The sequence below is a fragment of the Portunus trituberculatus genome, chromosome 38, assembly GCF_017591435.1.
Source record: "Portunus trituberculatus isolate SZX2019 chromosome 38, ASM1759143v1, whole genome shotgun sequence".
NCBI classification, from domain to species: Eukaryota; Metazoa; Arthropoda; class Malacostraca; order Decapoda; family Portunidae; genus Portunus; species Portunus trituberculatus.
Window position 1 is genome coordinate 6,122,009 of NC_059292.1, and position 21,473 is coordinate 6,143,481.

At 38.9% G+C, this 21,473-nt stretch overlaps 1 protein-coding gene across 3 annotated transcripts in view; it reads left to right on the forward strand.

Annotated features, from left to right (window-relative positions):
* The first annotated feature begins 1,208 nt into the window (after positions 1-1,208).
* LOC123515183 (GRB2-associated-binding protein 1-like) overlaps positions 1,209-21,473 on the forward strand; it is a 36,143-nt gene continuing 15,878 nt past the window's right edge. Inside the window, exons 1-4 of one of the 3 annotated variants that reach the window (XM_045273697.1) lie at positions 1,209-1,691; positions 3,689-3,814; positions 4,491-6,179; positions 8,517-10,837. In XM_045273697.1, the coding sequence (XP_045129632.1) occupies positions 1,614-1,691; positions 3,689-3,814; positions 4,491-6,179; positions 8,517-8,690 (2,067 nt within the window). In that variant the 5' untranslated portion in view covers positions 1,209-1,613 and the 3' untranslated portion in view covers positions 8,691-10,837. Of the gene's footprint in view, positions 1,692-3,688; positions 3,815-4,490; positions 6,180-8,516; positions 10,838-21,473 lie in introns of those variants that run through there. The other 2 variants (XM_045273698.1, XR_006677814.1) reach the window with 2 other exon arrangements.

Consider the following 21,473-nt stretch of genomic DNA (forward strand, 5'->3'; position numbering starts at 1 on the left):
CCAAGTGTTTATCCAATAACCCTGTGATTAGAGGCGAGATGGACTGGATCCCTCAAGAACCTTAACTGCGCCATGAGGTTTTCTATTTTGTAACCTTGGTATTACTCGTTGGGAGAAAGATTCTTTTGCCTATGTGCGTACTTTTTTTATGTACAGTAATCTGCGATTTGTGTAACTATAGTTTCTCTTTGAAGGTCTGTTGATATGCCTCCAAGATAGATAAATGATAATAGCACGAACATGGAGGCAGAGTTTTTAAGGCTTACGATATTGTTACTTGTTTCAATGAAGGCAGACAGACATCCAGTTGAGTGGTAAAGTGTTGGATTGATTGATTGCCTGTAGTACTATTCTGTGTGTGTGTGTGTGTGTGCGTGCGTGTGTGTGCACTCTGACTTTGATAAGGGGACGAAGGGTCACGTGAACACTCTCTCTCTCTCTCTCTCATAATAGCTGTAACGTGACTACTGACTAATACGTACGTCTACGAGCAGACAACAGCATCATGATTCATTAGTGTCTCTGATGGTTGTTGGTTACCTGGGTGTTGTGCCTGTGGTTGACAAATTATGATGGGAAGGCCGGGAGGAGTTATAATAATATGGAGAGAGTGTGTGTGTGTGTGTGTACGTTTATTTTCCCACATTCATCCTTGGTTTCTGCCGTGATACAGTAGGTTTTGGATGTGGTATTGTTGCTATTCATTCAGTTACAAATTTAAAATGAAGTATTTCTCTAATCTATTCCAGTGAGAAGAGAAGGTCGAAAAATTATCATAAGGACTGTCTGCGAAAGATAGTTATGTAGACATGCGAAAGACAGTAGATAAACCTACTGGGAAAGATATCTAACGCTGGTAGGGAAATTATAGATATTTAATATTCACGCTCCCCACGTAATGTTTGGTCTCTGATACCGCGTGGTTATGGCGCAACATTAACAAAAACGACATAAGCGTGATACAGAATTACGAACTACGAAGGAAATATTTAAGAAACGTTAATGAGTGAAGGGAGCTATATAGGGTTCATACTGGCTTCTTATCTCAGCAATATGCGATTATCTATTCTCGGTGAGTGAGGACACCATTATTCACGTACTACTGCTGTAAATTGACTAAATTAATTAATCCCCTAGAGTTAATTTCTCACGAATTATACAAGTTGTAACCTCGTGCAGCATTTTTCCTAGAACAGGATATGACAAAGGTAATATTCTTGGTAGTGACCGTGGGAAAAGTTTGCCAAAGGGTCTGCTGGAAACGAAAATACACCTAAGCATTGACATGCTACAGTAATAATTCCACTACACACAAGTGTATCAATGCAGCAGGTATCCCGTCATCCAAAATAGCACATACACATAGACACTCAGGGAGCCGCAAACAATAAACAACTTTCCTGCTGTTGTGTAAAATTCCTTCATTGGTCGATTTTTTTCAGGATGGCCAATGAGGAGGCGCGGCACAAGGCGTGTGGGCGGCCGCGGACCAATGGCAGGGGGGCTGAGTGGGTGGTGAGTCTGTGTACAGTGACGGGCTGTGGCGGACTGGGCGCTGATCAAGCCTTTTGCACGGCAGGGAATATGTGTGTTCACGTCTCCAGCAGGCGGAGATGGTTCCTGGCAGCATGGAGATAGTTCACGAAGGAATGCTGAAGAAGGCGCCGCCCCCGAAGCGCTTATGGCGGGCGGTGAGTGTGGCTCTTTCTGTCACTCACTTCACCACTTCACTGCAGCCCCCGTCACTTGTCTGAGCAGGGGGAGGCACTCGGTCCAGTTTGCCTGCTCCAGTACCTGCTCATTATGCATATATTTTTTTTATTTCTTTCATGGGTTCTTCGCTTTAGTTTTAATACGTGTTAATTTTAGTGGGAAAGGAGGTGTTAGTCTTGTCTTCCTGCTATGTCTCCTGTTTCTACTCCCTTTTACACTTTTTCGTATTTATCATGATATTTATGTGTGTATTTAGTGGTTTATTTTTCGTTGGAGTTCGAAATGGGCTTGCTTTTGTGGCGAAAGGAGTAGCTGGTCTTGTTTTTTTTTTCAGTCCAGTCTCCTTCCTTACTCTACTTCCATGGCAGTCTGTACCTTTGCTCAAGTGCTCCTTTATTCAGGTTTCTGTTCCTGCGGTGACTTCCCTGTCTGTGCTTTTAGCGGTTTTGATTTTGTAGGGAAGGGAGTTTGTGGTCAGGTCTTGTGTTTCCTACTCCTCCCTGACTCTTTCTGATCTGTTTTTAAACATATAGGTTTAGGCAGCTTTGATTTTGTAGGTTTAGGCTGCTCTGATTTTGTAGGTTTAGGCTGCTCTGATTTTGTAGGTTTAGGCAGTTTTGATTTTGTAGGGAAGGGAGTTTGTGATCAGGTCTTGTGTTTCTGTTCAGTTCCTACTCCTCCCTGCCCATCTCTTATCTGTTTGTACCTCCATAGTTTACCATCCTACTTTGTATTTCCTAAATGAGGGAAGCCTTTTTTCTCATATTTTGTTGCTTGTGCCCTTTTTGGTCCAAGGATTTATCTTTGTGTAAACATCCACATCAACCTTAATGTCATAGGTCACTGTTAGTTTGGTTGTTGGAAGAGTTGCATAGATAATGACAAGAGGAATGCATTGTTATCACTGTGGGCCTTAGCCATGATTGTTTTGATTAAATGGAGGACTTCATTACCTGTCTTGTAGCTGAGAAACTAATCTTTTATAAATGCAGGAGGTGAACATGACAGGATTTAACTGGGATCTGATAAGCTGGAAGGACAAACTCATCAAACACTTAATTGCCTGCCCTTTCTTAGCTCTATGTTTTTAAAACATCCTGTCATTGCATCACATGACTCTCCTCCTGGATTAATTTCTGGTTCTACGTGAATCTAATGGAATATCATACAGAGACATTCAAACAGTCCAAGGTGTATCTCTGGGAAGTGTGGTTATAGTCTCGGAGAATCTTTCAACAGACTGTTTTAAGAAGCGTCTGTTTCACTCATATTTCTTCTCTCCTTAAATGTACATACACTCATTTCCTGGCTCACTTAAGTATACCACACCATCTTTACCTCAGACCAAGCTTTGTCCCAGCCTCTTTACTAAATCAGTCATGGTTAGATGAATAACTATTCTCCAATATGAAACTGTAAGAAATTAATTTGTCATAGATATGGTCATATCAGAGATGGATGTGATGAGAGATGAAGCCTGGATATAACAGACCATAGCCGACAGGACCTAAGGTGCCTCATAGCCACTCTATATATCTCTGATTTGTCTGTATGTACCCTGGCATGGCATTGTGGGTTGCATCTCCTCAGTGGGCATATTTTTACCACAATAGCCACAATCAGGAAAATTCACTAGATCTTATAGACATGTTAGGGTTTTGATTAGTGTCTCTTATCAATACTGACTAACTTTAATCATGTAGTAAGGGAATGCAGGCACTTACAAAAATGGACCACCCAGGCAATGGGAAGTTACTAGATGATTGACTGTTCTATATTTCTTCTTTTATGTTGATTACAGTTTCAATTTCTAAAGGAATGTTAAACAAAACTAAGTTACTGCTTTGTGTGTAAATATTCCATCATTTCATTAATCATCATATTGATGTGCATACTGTGTACATTTGCTGCATCATCATTTATTTTGAATTTAGAAACTTGTGTGTCTCTTAATTTGCAAATATTTTGTTTTTAGAAATGGAGGATGCGATGGTTTGTTCTGCGGTCCGGGGAGCTTCCAGGCCAGTACTTCCTGGAATATTACACAGACCAGACACGACGCAAATTGAAAGGCAAGATAGACCTGGACCAGTGTGATCAGGTGAGTCCCACTGTCTCCTCTTACTCACTTGTCTAGACTCAGTCTCTCCTCAGAATCTGCCATCAATGCTGTTAGCATTGATAAGGCTCAAGCCACTAACCAAGATTCTTGTAATCACCTTCCTTACGTCTGTGTACGTATCGATGTATTACCAGTGCATGTACTGTAGTGGGCAGGTTTTCTTGTGAAAGTAAGGAGGTAAATACACAAACGTATTATATCAACTATAACTGAATTAAATAATTAGCATTTAAAAGCAAGGAAACCTGACATTGTGGAGGTAGTTGAGAGAAATTGTAACTCTTTAGAGACAGTAAGTATTTTAGGAGAAAAAAAGAAAGTGATGTTCTTTGTGAAAAAAAATATGTAGTTATATAAGTACATGGAGTTGAATATTCAAACTTGTATGGTAGAAATCATATACTTGTAGATGAGAATCGAAGGAAAGAAATTGTGTTGTGGTGTAAGAACCACCAAAGACTGATACTTGAAGTAAGTGAGATTATGAGGAAATGTTGATGTAATAGAACGTGTGCAGTGCGTGGAGAAGTTGTCAAAGAGAATAAACATAATAGGAATGGTACACTTATAACCAAGATTTACTTAATTATTTTACTTATTTGTATATTTATTTGTTTGTTTATTTATTTATTTGGTTATTCAATTTGTTTTACAGGTTGATGCAGGCATAGCATTTTCCAATCCCAAGTTGGAGTATAAATACATGTTTGACATCAAGACTCCCAAGCGAGTGTATTTCCTATGTGCTGAGACTGAGCAGGAGATGAACCGATGGGTGGACTGTGTATGTCATGTATGTGGGCTCAAGATATACTCTCAAGAAGATGAATATCCCCCATTGCCTCTTGATCACATTTCTCCAACACCATCTGCCACCCCTCCCACTCCCCTACACTCCCTACCCCATGATCCTGAATTGGACTCCCCTTCTCTTTCACCCTCTTCACCTGGCTCGTCTATTTCTGGGCCATATATTCCCATCAGCACCTGCTTCACTGGGAAGAGAACTCCCAATACTAGTTCTAGTTTTCCTTTTGGTGATGACATACCACCAATTCGAGGTTCAGAAAACCATCGATCGAGTATTCCCAATGAAATGGCACCACCAATACCTGTGATATGTCCCGACTCCCAGCCACCACTCATGCAGGCACCCTCACCTCCTGCTGTCAACACTGGAGCAATTCCCAGGGAGACCTATGATGGCCACAGACAAATGAGACCTGGCACATCAGAGGATACTCTCAGTGTTAAGTCACCTCTGGGGACAGATGGAAGTAGTGTATTTAGTGAAGATGAGTTGCCATCTCATTCAAATAAGATAGAAACTAAGTTTTTCGGTGAGGGAAGTAGAATAGTTACTGGGAATACGTATGCAAAGGAAGGACACCAGGAAACTCCTGCTGGAGGAGTAGGAGCTCTAGTAAGTGATCTACATGGCATTGGCCTGTCAGATGATGACCACCAGAAGGCAGCACCACCCAGACCACCCAAACCTGCACACCTAGCAGAAATTCCTCACCAGACATACCAGAACTTGGAAACTGTGTCAAGGACTGCCTTAGTGAGGAGAAATAGTTCAAATGAAAAGATGAAAAATGGACTTGGATGCTCTCTTACAGTTAGTGATGTTAATATTGTAGCTTCTGGCCCAGAACCTTCACCAGCCTCTGTGAACAGTTCCTTGCCTCCTTCTTCGCCTAGAGAGATTAGTGAGGACCCTCACGGAGTGGTAATTAGGTCGCAGCAATTCTCAGAAGCAGCAAGTCCCAAGTCAGCCGACAGACCCAAACAGAGGTACTGTTTCAACAATGCAGTTCTGACACCCAAACAGAGCCAGGTATTCTCGTATGACCTGCGACACCATGATAAATCGGGAGACCATGAGCCAATAGACCCAAGAATATCCCCTGCTGGAGCATATTCCAATATTAGTCAGACGAACAGAAGTCCTCCAGCTGTTGACCGAGGACTTAAGCCTAGGAAGACTTCAGAGGGGAGCAACTTGGGCTCCTCGGATCTGTCTCCACCTCCCTCTGGTGGCGGGATATCAGATCTACTGGGAGCTGTTGGAGGTTCACCAGCATTGCCTTCATCTGCACCTCCAGTAGTAGACAGGAACCTGAAGCCTGTCAAGATCCCTCCAGAACCCTTAACCAGAGCGTTTGAGTTGGACCCGCCCCCGACACGAAGCACGAAACACAAGTCCCGGGCAGCACCTTCGCCCACTCCCCCCTTCATGCATAATGGACGAGGCAATGCAGACAGTGGCGAAGAGAACGACCTTGTGTCCAGCCCTGACAGCCGGCGGAATTCTTCAAATGCAGAAGAGCAGGTATGTTATGTACGTAACATATTTATTTTGTTTTTGTTTCACTGGAAGTATTTTCTTATCATTGGTGTGGATTAAGAAATTGTAACTTGCCAAAGGTCCATAGATTTTTGCTGCTCCCAGATATAATGGTAAAAAAAGATGTTAGTGACATGATCTGACAAATCTGATTCAGCTTCATCCACTTCATTGTCACCTCTAGAGGAGATGAGGATCATTTACATCATCATGAAAATTAATTTATATACAAGAAAAAAATTGGCTGATGTGGCTGTCATATTTTCACCATCATATTGTATGTTCATTTATGACAGACAAAAAGTGGCTAAAATTAACTACATTGACGGTATGAATGTGTGATAGTATTAACCCCTAAAGGGCGGGTGGCATCATTAGTATATGCTGTGTAGAGGACGGGTGGCGTCAGTAGTTTGTGCACCTTTTTTGCCCTTAATTTGAAATTTCCGTGCAAAACTTTTTGGCCTGTGAGCATCTTTCCCTCACAGTGATGTTTCCCTCTGAGCTGCAGTGTAAGGCTGCTTTCACACCAAGGTGGCACGTTGCACATGGCAAATGGCAGGTGGCAAGTGGCAAGTGACGAGTGGCACGGTGATTTCAGACCAAGGTAGCATGTCGCCACGTGTCTCAGGGTGGCAGTTCACTTCACAGTGTGCAAGATGGCATGATCGGATGAGGAGGTTATTGTTGCCTTGATTGGTACTATAGTCGCCCACAGAAAAAGAAAAAGGAAGAAATTCTGGATACATCCGTATCTTAAAGATAATGTAAAAGCTGAAAATGTTTATGTAATTGCAAAGTAACTAGAACTCGATGAAGAGAAGTTCCAGCTTTTGTACCGAATGCGGAAAGAAATTTTTGCTATCCAGTATTTTATGTTAAATAGTTCATTGTCTGAATGAGGCATATTCGTAGTTGTACATGAGCATGCAAAAAAGACAACTGATAACAAAAAAACAACAGTGTCCTACACAGCTATGTGTCCCTCTCACAAGCAGTGTTGTCACATGTGCTTGCTCAAATCTGTCTAGTCTCTTGAAAACTAATCAACATGTGCCATACATTCAAAAGTTTTCTTATTATTGTATATTTTGTTATAAATAAAAAGAAGTACTAGTACATCGTCTAATAATAAGTTTTGAAGTTAAAGTTCCATTAAAATTTGGCAACACAGTCCGGGGTGGCAAGTCGCACATTAAAAAATAACGGGCAAGTCCGATTTCCGAGTGGCGTGGCATGTCGCACGTGGCACATGCAACGTGCCACGCCACTTCGGTGTGGAAGGTTTCATATGTTTCTGGATGTTCATTTTCACGTGGCACGCCACGTGGCTTCCCACTTTCCACGTGCCACTTACTACGTGCGACATGCCACCTTGGTGTGAAAGCAGCCTAATGGCTACAGGGGAAAATAATCATTCCTCTTCCCCTCATTCCAAAGAGGAGGATAAATGGCCTGTTACTTCCATTCCAAATAAGGGCAAATATGCTCCAAAACAGCCTCTTATTGAGAGTACTAGTGGGAGAGTGTTAGAAATTATCCTCTCAAGTTTCAAAAGCAGTTTTACTGGAGAAAAAATAAAGCACTAGTGGACTGTATTTCATACAGCCTCCCAGCCATTATGATTACAAGTTTTGTCTTGCATTTTGTAAGTGAGACAGCATTACTATATCCTTAAGTGTCTACAAAATGATAGATTTAGGCATTCTTGTGGGTGAGTCTTTGAGAGATACTACTGGTGAGTGAAGTTGATAAAGGAGGCTTGGGGACTTGCAGCTGGACCCTCAGCTAGGCTGGTGCATGGCACACAACCATCTGAACACAGGCTGAGAAAGTGCTGAAAGTTACTTCACTTCACAGAAGCACTACATCACATAGAGAGTTCAGCTTTGTGGGAGATTGAAGAGGAAGGATTGATAAGTGTGGTGCTTTTATGCTTTAATCAATTGATCAAAGCAGAATTGAGAAATTAGAGGTGGAAAATTACCTCTTTTTACTGAATTGTCAAAACTAACCTGGGTAGGAGGGATGTTGCGAAGAATGTCCCGGTCCTTTAGGGGTTAAGTCTTATTTTAGTCATGATCATATGTTTATGAGTAGCTACAGGGTTTAGTTGTGGAATGCTAGGGTCAATTATAGAAGTGAACTGAATCTTTCTGAAAATATTTCTGTTTTTTACTATATTGTATTTCCAGGTATATCATGATTACAATATGTTAAAACTGACCGTCAATGTAGTAGAAGAATTTAAGTACATCAACTATTTGATTTTTTTTTTTTTTTTTCCCCTTCTTTTTTTCTCTCTCTTGGGACATATTCCTTCCCTTGCAGTTGAAGTACCTTGATCTGGACCATGCCACAAGAAACCCACAAACTCCAAAACCAAACAAAATCATTGTGGCTCCACCTCCTTCTGTTGATTATCGAGAAGTTGACTTTTTCAAGACTTATGCATTCAATAAGTGCAAAGAAAACGTTGAAGATACCTACCGCAAGAACCAGTGATGTTTGGCCTTTTATGTCTTAAAATTGGTTTTTGCAGTGTATAGACAACTTGAAAAGCAGAGGAGATTTGTTGTTAGAACTTTGAATCTGTTTTCGATGTTGGAACTTTGAACATGGAAATTATCGTGCATCAAAATGGCACAATATGTGAGATCCTCATCCAGATTGTAATGTTTTATACAAAATATGTTACAAGGCTTATGCATTTGAATAGTAATGGTTTTGAGAAGAAGAGTGGTGGTAGTGACAGAAGGGAGGTGGTGAGGTCAGGTCAGGTCACATGGATGGGTGGCAGTTTGTCATGAGTGCACTGCATTCCAATGTTGTGAGTTTACTGGGAAGTGAGTGTATTTTTCAAGCATGAGGAAAGTTTTGTACTTCTTGCTCAGTTATCACTGAGGACCAAATGTATGTAATAAGCAGATTATTGTTAATCCTTGTAAGTTAATGCTTAGTTTTTATACTTATGTTTATGGGTTTTAGTAAATCATACTTTATAACACTGTATGTCATGAAAACACTTTCTTGAGATGAACTGTCACTTTTCACAAACTTCATGAATAGTATTATTGTATGATTTAGTTTATAGAAAACTGTTAGAGAATGGATTAGGTTCATTGTCTTTCAGTGTGTCTTGACTTCTCAAATTAGCTACATTTGAACACTTTCATATCAGAAAAATCCAATTGCATCATTCTTCTAAGTACATACTAGTGTTTTTGGCTACAGAGCTTTTCCAAGTAGAAATTCTTTAAAGGTCAGCTGTCACACAAGAATGGTTCATCAAGGCATTATTTGTCAAACCATAAGTATCTGCCATCCAGTTTGTCACTGTAGAATTTCAAGCTTCTCTTCTTGGTTCCATTGGAACTGGAGGAGATGCTCCTGGTAAAGCTGAACCTCGTCATAACACTTGATGATTATGATGCTGAATTATTCATTATTAAAGTAGTGAATGCAAGAAGTCAAGATGTCCTTAACATATTCATTGTTTCATCCTTTTCCTACTTTATTTTCATGCCATTTTATCCTGCAGATGTGTTGTGCCATCTTGCACTCGGCTATACACAGTCCTGATTATTGTAAAGCTATAACAGGCTTTTAGGGAATTGGTTACTTGCTTGTAATTTCCATTGATCATTCATATTTTGTTACTGCATGGATCTGATTTTCTTTTGTTGATTATAGTGAGGAAGTCAGACTGTCTACACTGATCCATTCAGACCAGTTAGTTTTGATTATTAGAACCATTTTCACTCCTCATTTGGAGATCTAAATTTATAGAATGATTTCCATTCCCCTTATCTTGTTCTTTATGTTACCTTCTGGATAAACAATGAAGAGGCAGATACACACAAAGAAAAGTAGTAAATATCAATTGACACAATTCACATAGAAGTTATTTTTCTAGGTGTGTTTCACTTTTGCACAAGGTCCTCATGTGATACGTAAGATACCGTGATTCCACCTGTTTGGTGAGAATATAGTCAGTAATTCGTCACGCTCAAAACTTCAGTAGAGTGTCTGCCAACACACTACTGTAGGTTGTAGGATTGTGCAGAAAAAAAAAAGAAAAAGTGATCTAATAAGTGATTGTCGTTTCATACTTGTTAAGGCAGTGTGTCACTCAGATAGTGGTTGGTATACATGCTATGTATCTAGCTAGCAGACATTATATGAGCTGATTCCCAAAATAATCATTAGCTAAGTAGTTTGCATTAGTATGTGTAAAAAGCATCAGGCAAGTGTATGTTCTGAATATCTGCCTGCCATGCTAGGGTGGCAGTCCCACATGAGGTGGCCCAGACAAAGACAAAGCACCACATACTTTATTCACACTATTAGGCCCGGTGGCCCTGGCGAAGAAGCATAGTCTCGTGGGCCACCCTGCTACTCTTGGTTTAATCTATGAACATCTTAATGTTGCCTCAGTCAAGTCCATTATTACCAATTTCAATGAATAGTTCACCCACTTCACTTGTAAGTTTATATGTTCGTGTTATTCTGCAGAATTCTGATTAAATTTATTTAGTAATTCTTTTTGTTATCTAATATTTGGTGACTTCATGTTGTATAAGTGTTTTGTAATATTAGTTTGCATGTTTTATATATGTACATGATTTAAAAAATATATATATATGAATATATATACATACTCATCATACACATACTCAACATAGATTTAATTACAATAGAAGCAAATTTGAGTACAAGAATTAGTAATGCATCATATCAGTGCACATATCAGTGTGCTCGGCTGCATGACCTGATTCAGACTTGGACATGTTGCGTTACACTGCATGCAAACCTTCCTGTGTATCACCATCTTTATTTTGCATTATTATTGTTTTGTTTATTTAGCTTTTTTCTTTCATGAACATCACCACCAATATTTCTTGCTGACTGAATTTAAACTTATGCATGTGTAGACACACTTATTAATTTGTTTATTTATTTATTTATTTTAATACATAAAAATTTTTAGGCTATTTTCTGAAGCAGAATTTTTGACAATTCATTGTTTATTATTATTGTATTATTTTTTTATTTTTTTATCATTATTATTATTATTATTATTATTATTATTATTATTATTATTATTATTATTATTGTTATTATTACTATTATTATTATTATTATTATTATTATTATTATTATTATTATTATTATTATTATTATTATTATTATTATTATTATTATTATTGTTGTTGTTGTTGTTATTTATCTTTATTTTTCTGTGAATGCCCTCATGTGATGTAGAGCAGATTGTGGAGGCACCAAACTGTATTGTATCCCCTTTGAGGAGTGGCCAGCAACTCTTGACCACATCTTACCACACCACAGCTTAATACAAATCAATTTGCTGCAATAGTGACAAATGTACACACACACACACACACACACACACACACACACACACACACACACACACACACACACACACACACACACACACACACACACACACGGTAGCTCAGTGGTTAGAGCACTGGCTTCACAAGCCAGAGGACCGGGGTTCAATTCCTGACGGGTGGAGATATTTGGGTGTGTCTCCTTTCACGTGTAGCCCCTGTTCACCTAACAGTGAGTAGGTACGGGATGTAAATCGAGGAGTTGTGACCTTGTTATCCCGGTGTGTGGTGTGTGCCTGGTCTCAGGCCTATCCGAAGATCGGAAATAATGAGCTCTGAGCTCGTTCCGTAGGGTAATGTCTGGAGGGTAATGTCTGGCTGTCTCGTCAGAGACTGCAGCAGATCAAACAGTGAAACACACACACACACACACACACACACACACACACACACACACACACACACACACACACACACACACACTTGTCATCAGTGTGTTATTGTTTATGTATAACGTAGATATCATCTGGACTTAGGGAAAACATTAAAGAATTTCCTTCTTTTCTACTTTTAGGATTTTTTAAAGATTTTGTTATTTTAAGGAAATAGCATAGTTTTTTTTTTTTTATACAGTATAATGTAGTTTTGACATACAATGGTGTCTGTGTCAGTTGATTTCATTGTTAGTAATTAACTGTCTGTAGTGTGATTTATTCACTATTTAAAACAAAGAACATGTGGAAAGAGAAATGTTTGTTCTGAGGGAAAAGATATATTGAAAAATAGAATACATATTATAAAGAAAAATATCAAATAACACACTAAATATGTAGTGTAACTTTTAGCTGTTACTCTCCAGTATGATGGCTGTCATACTCTGATGCTTAGCATGTGTGCTACTCAGCTGTGTTATTGTAGCACCATTGTTGTACTCCTCATTCATCTCCATGGCAACTGCCTGTTCTTTTTCTCAGGCTGCTTCTGATCATCCATGGCTAGGTGAGGTATACAACAAACTCTGATGTTCTTGAGAAAGTGGAATAAGAGTCTACTAATGTCATGCCAGCTGAATGTTGTGATAGTTTATGGTTGGTGGCACTGGTGTGTATGGATGGATGAATAATGAGCATCAGTGGAAGTGTTGCAGGTATTTGCTTCTGTGGGTGTGGCAGACATTTGCTGAGCCTGAAGGAAGAGTGTTTGTTGGTGTCTCAGATGTTCATGTGACCAGGAGGCATATATTTATTATTGGAAATTGTTTTGTTAATGATCAATAATTTTCTTAGTAATCCAGTTTCATATTCGATGTGTTCATCACTTGCACCATACTCTATCAAAAAAAAAAAAAAAAAAAAAAAAAAAAAAAGGTGTCATCCCATTGTGCTGTAAGAGACATTGAAATCATTTGCTGCTTTCACTACAAGCAACTGTTTTAAAAGGAAGAGGTATATTATGTAGATGGAACATTGCGAGACCTCTAGTTTGAATTCTCTATGAGGTGCTCCATACATTCTGGGATAGTATGTATTCATGATAAGGTTTCACTGCTTAATACTAAGAATTATGCTTATTTTTCCAAAGGAAAGAAACCCCATTTCGTGGCATTAAAAGAACTTAGTACCCATGAAAGAAATTGATAGTCCTATTAGCCATTGCAAAACTACCATTATAAGAGTTTATCTTATCAACCAAGACTTACACATAATGTTTCTTAATGTCAGTCAATCCCTGGATACATTGTGAAGGTTCTGAAGTCAATAGACAACCTCCTCCACGTTACAGTGGTGTTACTGCATACCATCAGTGTCTCTCTTCCTGACTGAAGCTGCCAGACACCTGGAAGTGCTTCACTGATTAGCACAAGAAAATTGATAGCCTTGAGATCTTCCACCATAACTTAATGTGATTTTTTACTATTATATTTAAAACATTGGCTCAGTACTGCACTGTGTATGTACCTGCTGGAAAGCCCCAAGCTATTTTGTATTGATCACCGTCCATCGCCTTAGTGCAACCACACCTTCAGATTAGTTTTTTATTGCATGATTCTCAGCCACCAGTACTATCATTTCACTTTTCCCATTATTCATGTAACATCATTTAGACATAATGTAAAAAACATGTTTTCTTGGTTATTTTCGTACATAATTTTATTGTACTATTTGTGGTAATCAGAAATTTAAATTTCTTTCTTTTATAATTTTTTTCTGTGTATGTGTGTGTTTGTGTGTGTAGAATGCAGTGCTCAGTTTTCTAACTTAATATCCTGTACATAAATTTTACCATAGGATGACTTGATATAGAGAATATGGATAAAATGCAGTCCAGTGAAACTTTTGTGTGCTACTGCATGAACGTTTGTTATTTTGTACATACTGTGATGTAAATATGTTGAATAGTAGTCATTACAGTAGCTTTTTCTTCTCTTGCAATATTCAGGATTTTCTTGCCTTAAAATGAGCTGTTCTTCAATGATATGGTTCATTGACATGATCTTGATGCCTTCTTGGAATGTGTTTTACTGCATTTATGTAAGTTTAAGTGTGTGTGTGTGTGTGTGTGTGTGTGTGTGTGTGTGTGTGTGTTTGCTATGTGATGTGTGAACTGAGATATGGTGCAATGATTACCATAATAGGGCCTCACTGAGAAGGTATTGTACAGGTTTACATATTTAGATAACATTGGTTCTAAGTGCAACAAAACTAGTGTGACTGAAAAGTTGTTATGGAAGTGGTAAATTCATATTATAAATGCATATTCATGTTATGGTTGAAATGTGGTATCCAACAAAAGCCTAAATTTGTAGTTTGCATAATGAAGATAATAAAGTAGAATCCCGTTTAACTGAATCGCTTAGGTAGAAGACTAGTGCATACGAGTAAACTGAAAATTCACATTATGTACTTGTATACTTATATGGAATGCTAAACAATAGTTCAATTTTGTTAGACACACCCCTCCACCAAAGGATAGTCCTGTGATAACATTGCAATGTATGTGTCTTTGTATGTGTGCATATGTTTGTGTGTGTGTGTCTGTGTGTGTGTATGTATTTAGATGTAACAGCCAAACTAGAAGTGGATTAATAAACCAGAAATAAGCCATTGTGCACACAGTTTAAAAGGACTTGTTTTGGCCATCTTAAAAGATTTAGTATATTAGACACTGATTTAAAATTTGCATATGTGATGTCATTGAATTTTTAGGTTAAACGGGATTCTATCACATGTAGATGAGAGTTGTGTGTTATTGTTTAGCAATATGCATCATTGACAGTGAAATTGCATTAATTGCATTATCATCTAAAGGGAAGACAAAATTGAGATGCAAAAAGCAATTAAAGTTCATTCTAAGACTTTGTCTGCAATACTCCCTCACATTTAGTAAATTAAAAATATTTCCCATTATATTTGTCAGTAAGACTGGAATTTAGTGTAGGCTCTCCACTCACTAAAACCAAAAAGGAAAAAAAAAAAAGTTTTTAAGCTTTGTTCTGTAAGTGCCATTTTTTTACCAGTCATTTGTTGGAAAGGAAATAGTTTTGATTAAAAATTCATTATTGTGATGGAGACACTATGTAGCTTGACCAGCTCATGTGTGGATGTGATTTGAGTGAAGAGTTAAGGACAGTTATTACTTGCAGTGGCAGATATGTTGGGGAGCACAACAAGATCCCTGTTTCTGACCCTAGTACTCATTGCAGTATTTTTGCATCTACGCAAGGTAAAGAATGTGATGTCATTGTAGTGACTTTTTACTTTATTGGTTATTTGTTTTGCATTTGACCATTTGGCATATGATAAGTATTGTTTTGTTTTTGCTAGGAATGTGAGAGAGTATTGATGGAAACCTCATACTCAAGAAAATATGTTCTTCCTGATCTTGCATAACTTTCTCCTGATACTTTATTAAAGAAAAAGTAAGCTTAATATTGACTGATAAAACATGCTTTTATCATAATAACTTTAAAGATTTTATTGAATGACATTTTTTAATTCCCAAAGAGGGGAAAATGTTCAGATTTTTGTTGTTACTTCTTGGTATGAATGTATACACTTGTCAAGTGTGTGTGTGTGTGTGTGTGTGTGTGTGTGTGTGTGTGTGTGTGTGTGTGTGTGTGTGTAAGTAAATGTTATTTCTCATGCTATAAGGATAGTCTTAAAGGTACATATTAAAATTATACAAGCTCAGTGTGACAGAAAGATACTTATTAAACTTGCCTTAGTAGCAACAGCATTTGGATTGTGTGATTATGATTAAGGAATAAGAAAATTTGTGATAAAATGTTTTGTTAGATGTTAAGGAACTTTTTTCATTTGTACAGTCAATGTTACGTGAAAGGTAGTGATGAATTTGTAAACTTTTGGCACAAAGGACCATTTCCATACCATGGGAACAAACACTGTCCTTTGGGTGTGTTCATACAGTTGTGTTAGTACTGAACAATGTCATCATTATAAAATCTTATAACCCTCAAAATGTGAATATCTGTTGTCACAATCTGTTAATCTGTTGGCTTTAAAAACAAGTGAAACGTGTCACAAACATTTATATAAGAAATTTTGGTTGAATAGGTACTCCAAGATACTAAACATAAAGCATTATGACATGTAAAGTCTGTCACCATCTTTGTGAGAAAATGTTTGGATTTTTCTTGTCCCATAACGTATGTATATGTGTATGTATTCAATTGAAAGCTTAGAGGAAAGTGACAAACCTCTCATGCTTCACTGAATGTAAGTGATAAACCTTTGTGTATTGTGCCTTGTACAGTGTTTCCTGCAGGATGTCTGCAATGGGTAAACTGCACAATTATTGAAATATGAATATTTATAGCTATTGTTGTAAATAAGTAAGGCCTTTTTTCCGGGGAGCGTTAGTGTTTTTCACTTGGCAAGCCTTTGTGAAGCCTCTTTGGAATCTTGCTAACTCAGGCAAGGGTCCTCAGGAGATGTTCATGAAGGTTTATGCACATTTCAAGAGTACACTAATGAAACAAATATCACAAGTAGCCATTTAATAAGTGAACCTCACAACAAGCTATGTAGCACCTTTGGCAGAAATGTATTGGCTTCTACTTAATATAAGCTTTTAGTATATTACATATGAATATATTAAAAAATTACAATACTATGTAAATAGTAAATACTACATTGAAGTTGAAAATAAGCACAGTAGTCCTTGAGATGTAGTCAGTGCAACAATGCCTCGGAGTCCCCCTCTGGGGAGGGGACCAAAAATGTCCCCAGGTCGGACACCTTTCCTGTTGAAGACCACAAATGCCTTGACACCTCCCTCAACTTTTTCTACATTAACTTCTGCTACATTCGCAGTCTTAGATCTAATTTTCAATCTGTGGAACACCACCTCTCCTCTACTAAACCTCATCTTCTTTTCCTCACCGAAACACAGCTGTCTAAGGCAACTGACAGTAGCCCCTTCTCTGTTGCCTCCTACTTTCTCTATTCTCATTTTCATTCCAAAGCTGGATGTTGCGTCTATGTACGCAATGACTTAACTTGCTCTCGTGCCCACGCTCTTGAGTCTTCCGAATTTTCCACCATCTGGCTACGACTTAACAGTCACTCTCAAACTAAATTCATCTGTGCTGTTTATCTCTCCCTAACTCTTCTGACTATAGTAATTTCTTCGACTACTTAACTTCTAAAGTGGAGCACATTCTGTCCCTCTACCCTTTCGCTGAGATTTCCATTCTTGGAGATTTCAATGTTCACCACCAGCTTTGGCTTTCCTCTCCTTCACTGACCACCCTGGTGAACTAGCCTTCAACTTTGCTATCCTCCATGACCTAGAGCAACTGGTGCAACACCCTACTCGTATTCCTGACCGTCTTGGAGACACGCCCAACATTCTTGATCTCTTCCTCACCTCTAACCCTTCTGCTTATGCTGTCACCCTTTCATCTCCGTTGGGCTCCTCCGATCACAATCTCATTTCTGTATCTTGTCCTATTTTTCCAATCCCTCCGCAGGATCCCCAAAGCGAAGGTGCCTCTGGCGTTTTGCCTCTGCCAGTTGGGGGACCTGAGGAGGTATTATGCTGATTTTCCTGGAATGATTATTGCTTCCGTGTCAGAGACCCATCTCTTTGTGCTGAACGCATAACAGAGGTGTTAGTATCTGGCATGGAGGCGTACATTCCTCATTCTTTTCTCAACCTAAACCTTCTAAACCTTGGTTTAACTCAGCCTGTTCTCGTGCTATACATGATAGAGAGGTTGCCCACAAAAGGTACTTGAGCCTTCCATCTCCTGAATCTCATGCACTTTATATCTCTGCCCGGAATCATGCCAAGTCTGTTCTTCAACTTGCCAAACACTCTTTCATAAATAGGAAATGTCAAAATCTTTCAAACTCAAACTCTCCTCGTGACTTCTGGCATCTAGCCAAAAACATCTCAAATAACTTCACTTCTTCATCTTTCCTCCTTTATTTCATCCTGATGGCACCACTGCCATCTCTTCTGTCTCTAAAGCTGAACTCTTTTCTCAAACCTTTGCTCACAACTCCACCTTGGACGATTCTGGGCTTGTCCTCCTCTCCTCCTCCCTCTGACTATTTCATGTCTACAATCAAAATTCTTCGTAATGATGTTTTCCATGCCCTTGCTGGCCTAAACCCTCGGAAGGCTTATGGACCTGATGGGGTCCCTCCTATTGTTCTCAAAAACTGTGCTTCTGTGCTTGCACCTTGCCTGGCCAAACTCTTCCAACTTTGTCTATCGACTTCTACCTTTCCTTCCTGCTGGAAGTTCGCCTACATTCAGCCTGTTCCTAAAAAGGGTGACCGTTCTAACCCCTCAAACTACCGTCCTATAGCTTTAATCTCTTGCTTGTCTAAAGTTTTTGAATCTATCCTGAATAGGAAGATTCTCAAACATCTGTCACTTCACAATCTTCTGTCTGATCGCCAGTATGGCTTCCGTCAAGGTCGCTCTACTGGTGATCTTCTGGCTTTCCTTACTGAGTCTTGGTCATCCTCTTTTAGAGATTTCGGTGAAACTTTTGCTGTTGCGTTAGACATATCAAAAGCTTTTGATAGAGTCTGGCATAAAGCTTTGATTTCAAAACTGCCCTCCTACGGCTTCTATCCTTCTCTCTGCAACTTTATCTCAAGTTTCCTTTCCGACCGCTCTATTGCTGCTGTGGTAGACGGCTACTGTTCTTCTCCTAAACCTATTAATAGTGGTGTTCCTCAGGGTTCTGTCCTGTCACCCACTCTCTTTCTATTATTCATTAATGACCTTCTTAACCAAACTTCTTGCCCTATCCACTCCTACGCTGATGATACCACCCTACATCTTTCCACGTTCTTTCAGAGACGTCCAACCCTTCAGGAAATCAACAGATCACGCGGGACGCCACGGAACGCCTGACTTCCGATCTTTCTAAGATTTCCGATTGGGGCAGAGAAAATCTAGTAGTTTTCAATGCCTCAAAACTCAATTCCTCCATCTATCAACTCGACACAACCTTCCAGACAACTATCCCTCTTCTTCAATGACACTCAACTGTCTCCTCTTCCACAATGAATATCCTCGGTCTGTCCTTTGCTCATAATCTTAACTGGAAACTTCACATCTCATCTCTTGCTAAAACAGCTTCTATGAAATTAGGTGTTCTGAGGCGTCTCCGACAGTTTTTCTCGCCCTCCAACTGCTTACTCTGTATAAGGGCCTTATCCGTCCCTGTATGGAGTACTCTTCGCATGTTTGGGGGTTCCAGTCACACAGCTTTGCTTGATAGGGTGGAATCGAAAGCTCTTCGTCTCATCAACTCCCTCCTCTGACTAACTGTCTTCAGTCTCTTTCTCACCGCCGAAATGTTGCATCCCTTTCTATATTTTATCGCTATTTTCATGGTAACTGTTCTACTGATCTTGCTAACTGCATGCCTCCCCTCCTCCTGCGGCCACGCTGCACAAGGCTTTCTTCTTCCTCTCATCCCTATTCTGTCCAACTCTCTAATGCAAGAGTTAACCAGTACGCTCAATCATTCATCCCTTTCACTGGTAAACTCTGGAACTCCCTCCCTGCATCTGTATTTCCAAATTCCTACAACTTGTCTTCTTTTAAGAGGGAGGTATTGAGGCATTTGCTCCCCTAATTCTGGCTGACGGTTTTGGCACTTTTTGAACTCTTTGGAGAGCCAATGCTCAAGTGGGCCTATTTCTAACTTTCTTTTTTTTGCCCTTGGCTGGCCCTCTTCCCTACGTTAAAAAAAAAAAAAAAAAAAAAAAAAGAAAATGTGATATATTTACATCTGAAAATGTTAACTTGTGGGATCCTGGTCATTCTATTTTGTAGGATGTAAGAAATGTCACATACACTTGTTCTGTGAGATACTTTAGGATATTGTAGTGAAGGTAGTTGACTGCACACTAACAAATAATCTGGCAGTCACTAGCAGCTACAGAATTGTCATCTTGTAAATTTAACATCCATTATTGCATTAGTAGCCAAAAGTAGTTTACTATGTGTCCTTGATATCCCTGCTGATGTCATAAATGTGATGCCCATTGTGGCAAGTCTAGACTTATCGTGGAGACGGCAGAAGGACAATGTTGCACTCTGTGAGAGATAGGTTAAGATCTTGTGTAATGACCAACCATTTCAAGGGATGTTGACAAGCTTTTTTTTTTTTTATTTATTTATTTATTTATTTTATTTTTATTATTTTTTTATTTATTTATTTTTTCCTCTCCCCTCCAAAGACTGCTGCTTACATCAATCATGAAGTGTAGTCCTACAAAGCTTGCACCCTGGAGAAAAGGCCCATACATATGGAGCATAGGGAAAAATCTAAGAATCTAGTACAGCCACAAATTGTTTTCTGCTTAGAATTTTATGGTAATTATGTATAAATCAACCAGTTTCATTATCTTTTTACTTTGTGTTGAAGAAAGGAGTATCTACTCATATGATATAGATGGTGCTGTGACCCATTCATGTTGTAGGTGAACCTGTAGTTATTATTGTCGGTGTTATATCATACTGAAATATTTTAAGAATGGTTCTTTGTAGTGAGCTTAACATCACCTTTCTTAATTGGAAATGGACTGTGAAGCTAATTCTAAGATTTAATACGTTGTTTTCTCAAAAAGAGGAATACATATAAGTTTGCTGCCATGAACTTCAGGAAAATGTGAGTGCATTATGGAAAGTTAGTCAAATCAACCATTTTACAATATATCTTAGGTTAAGCTAGTGAACTTGACTTAGCACTTATAACCTGAGGTAGACCGGCCTCCATCCAGTAGTGTACATCGCAGTTGTGTTCAGATTAGGATATTGAGACTCATAAAGAAGCTAGAGAACAGTGATGGTAATAGAAGTACATCATGCAATTCCTTCAGTCACACCTCAGAGGAAGGGCTTTGAATGCTTCAATATCTTTGGGGTCAGTGGTGAGAGTGGAGGCACACCAGATGCTCAGGCTGGTGGAAAAAAAAGGAAAGAAAGAAAGGAAAGGCAATGAAGGAAGAAAGGAAATAAAGAAAAGAAATGAAGGAAGAAAGGGGAGAGAGAGAGAGAGAGAGAGAGAGAGAGAGAGAGAGAGAGAGAGAGAGAGAGAGAGAGAGAGAGAGAGAGAGAGAGAAGATAAAGTGCAAGTCAGTACTGCATCGGCGACCATTTTAGTTATTAGATGTCATTCTTGCTCAATAGTTAAGTTGATTGAAGTCTTTATCACAGAATCTAGCTGTATCTGCTGTTCTTATGAGTCAGTGTACAGGGAAGGAGTTTGTGTATGTGGAAAGTGGAGGGGATTGTTGTTATCCCCAGTGGTAACTTTCATTCATGTTATCTTTACATTATTTAGTATTTTAGGTGAAACATTGAAGCATTCAATATTGGTCACACTTTGGCTTGAAGAAAAAATGTACCTTTCTTTGTTATGCATTACTACCACCTG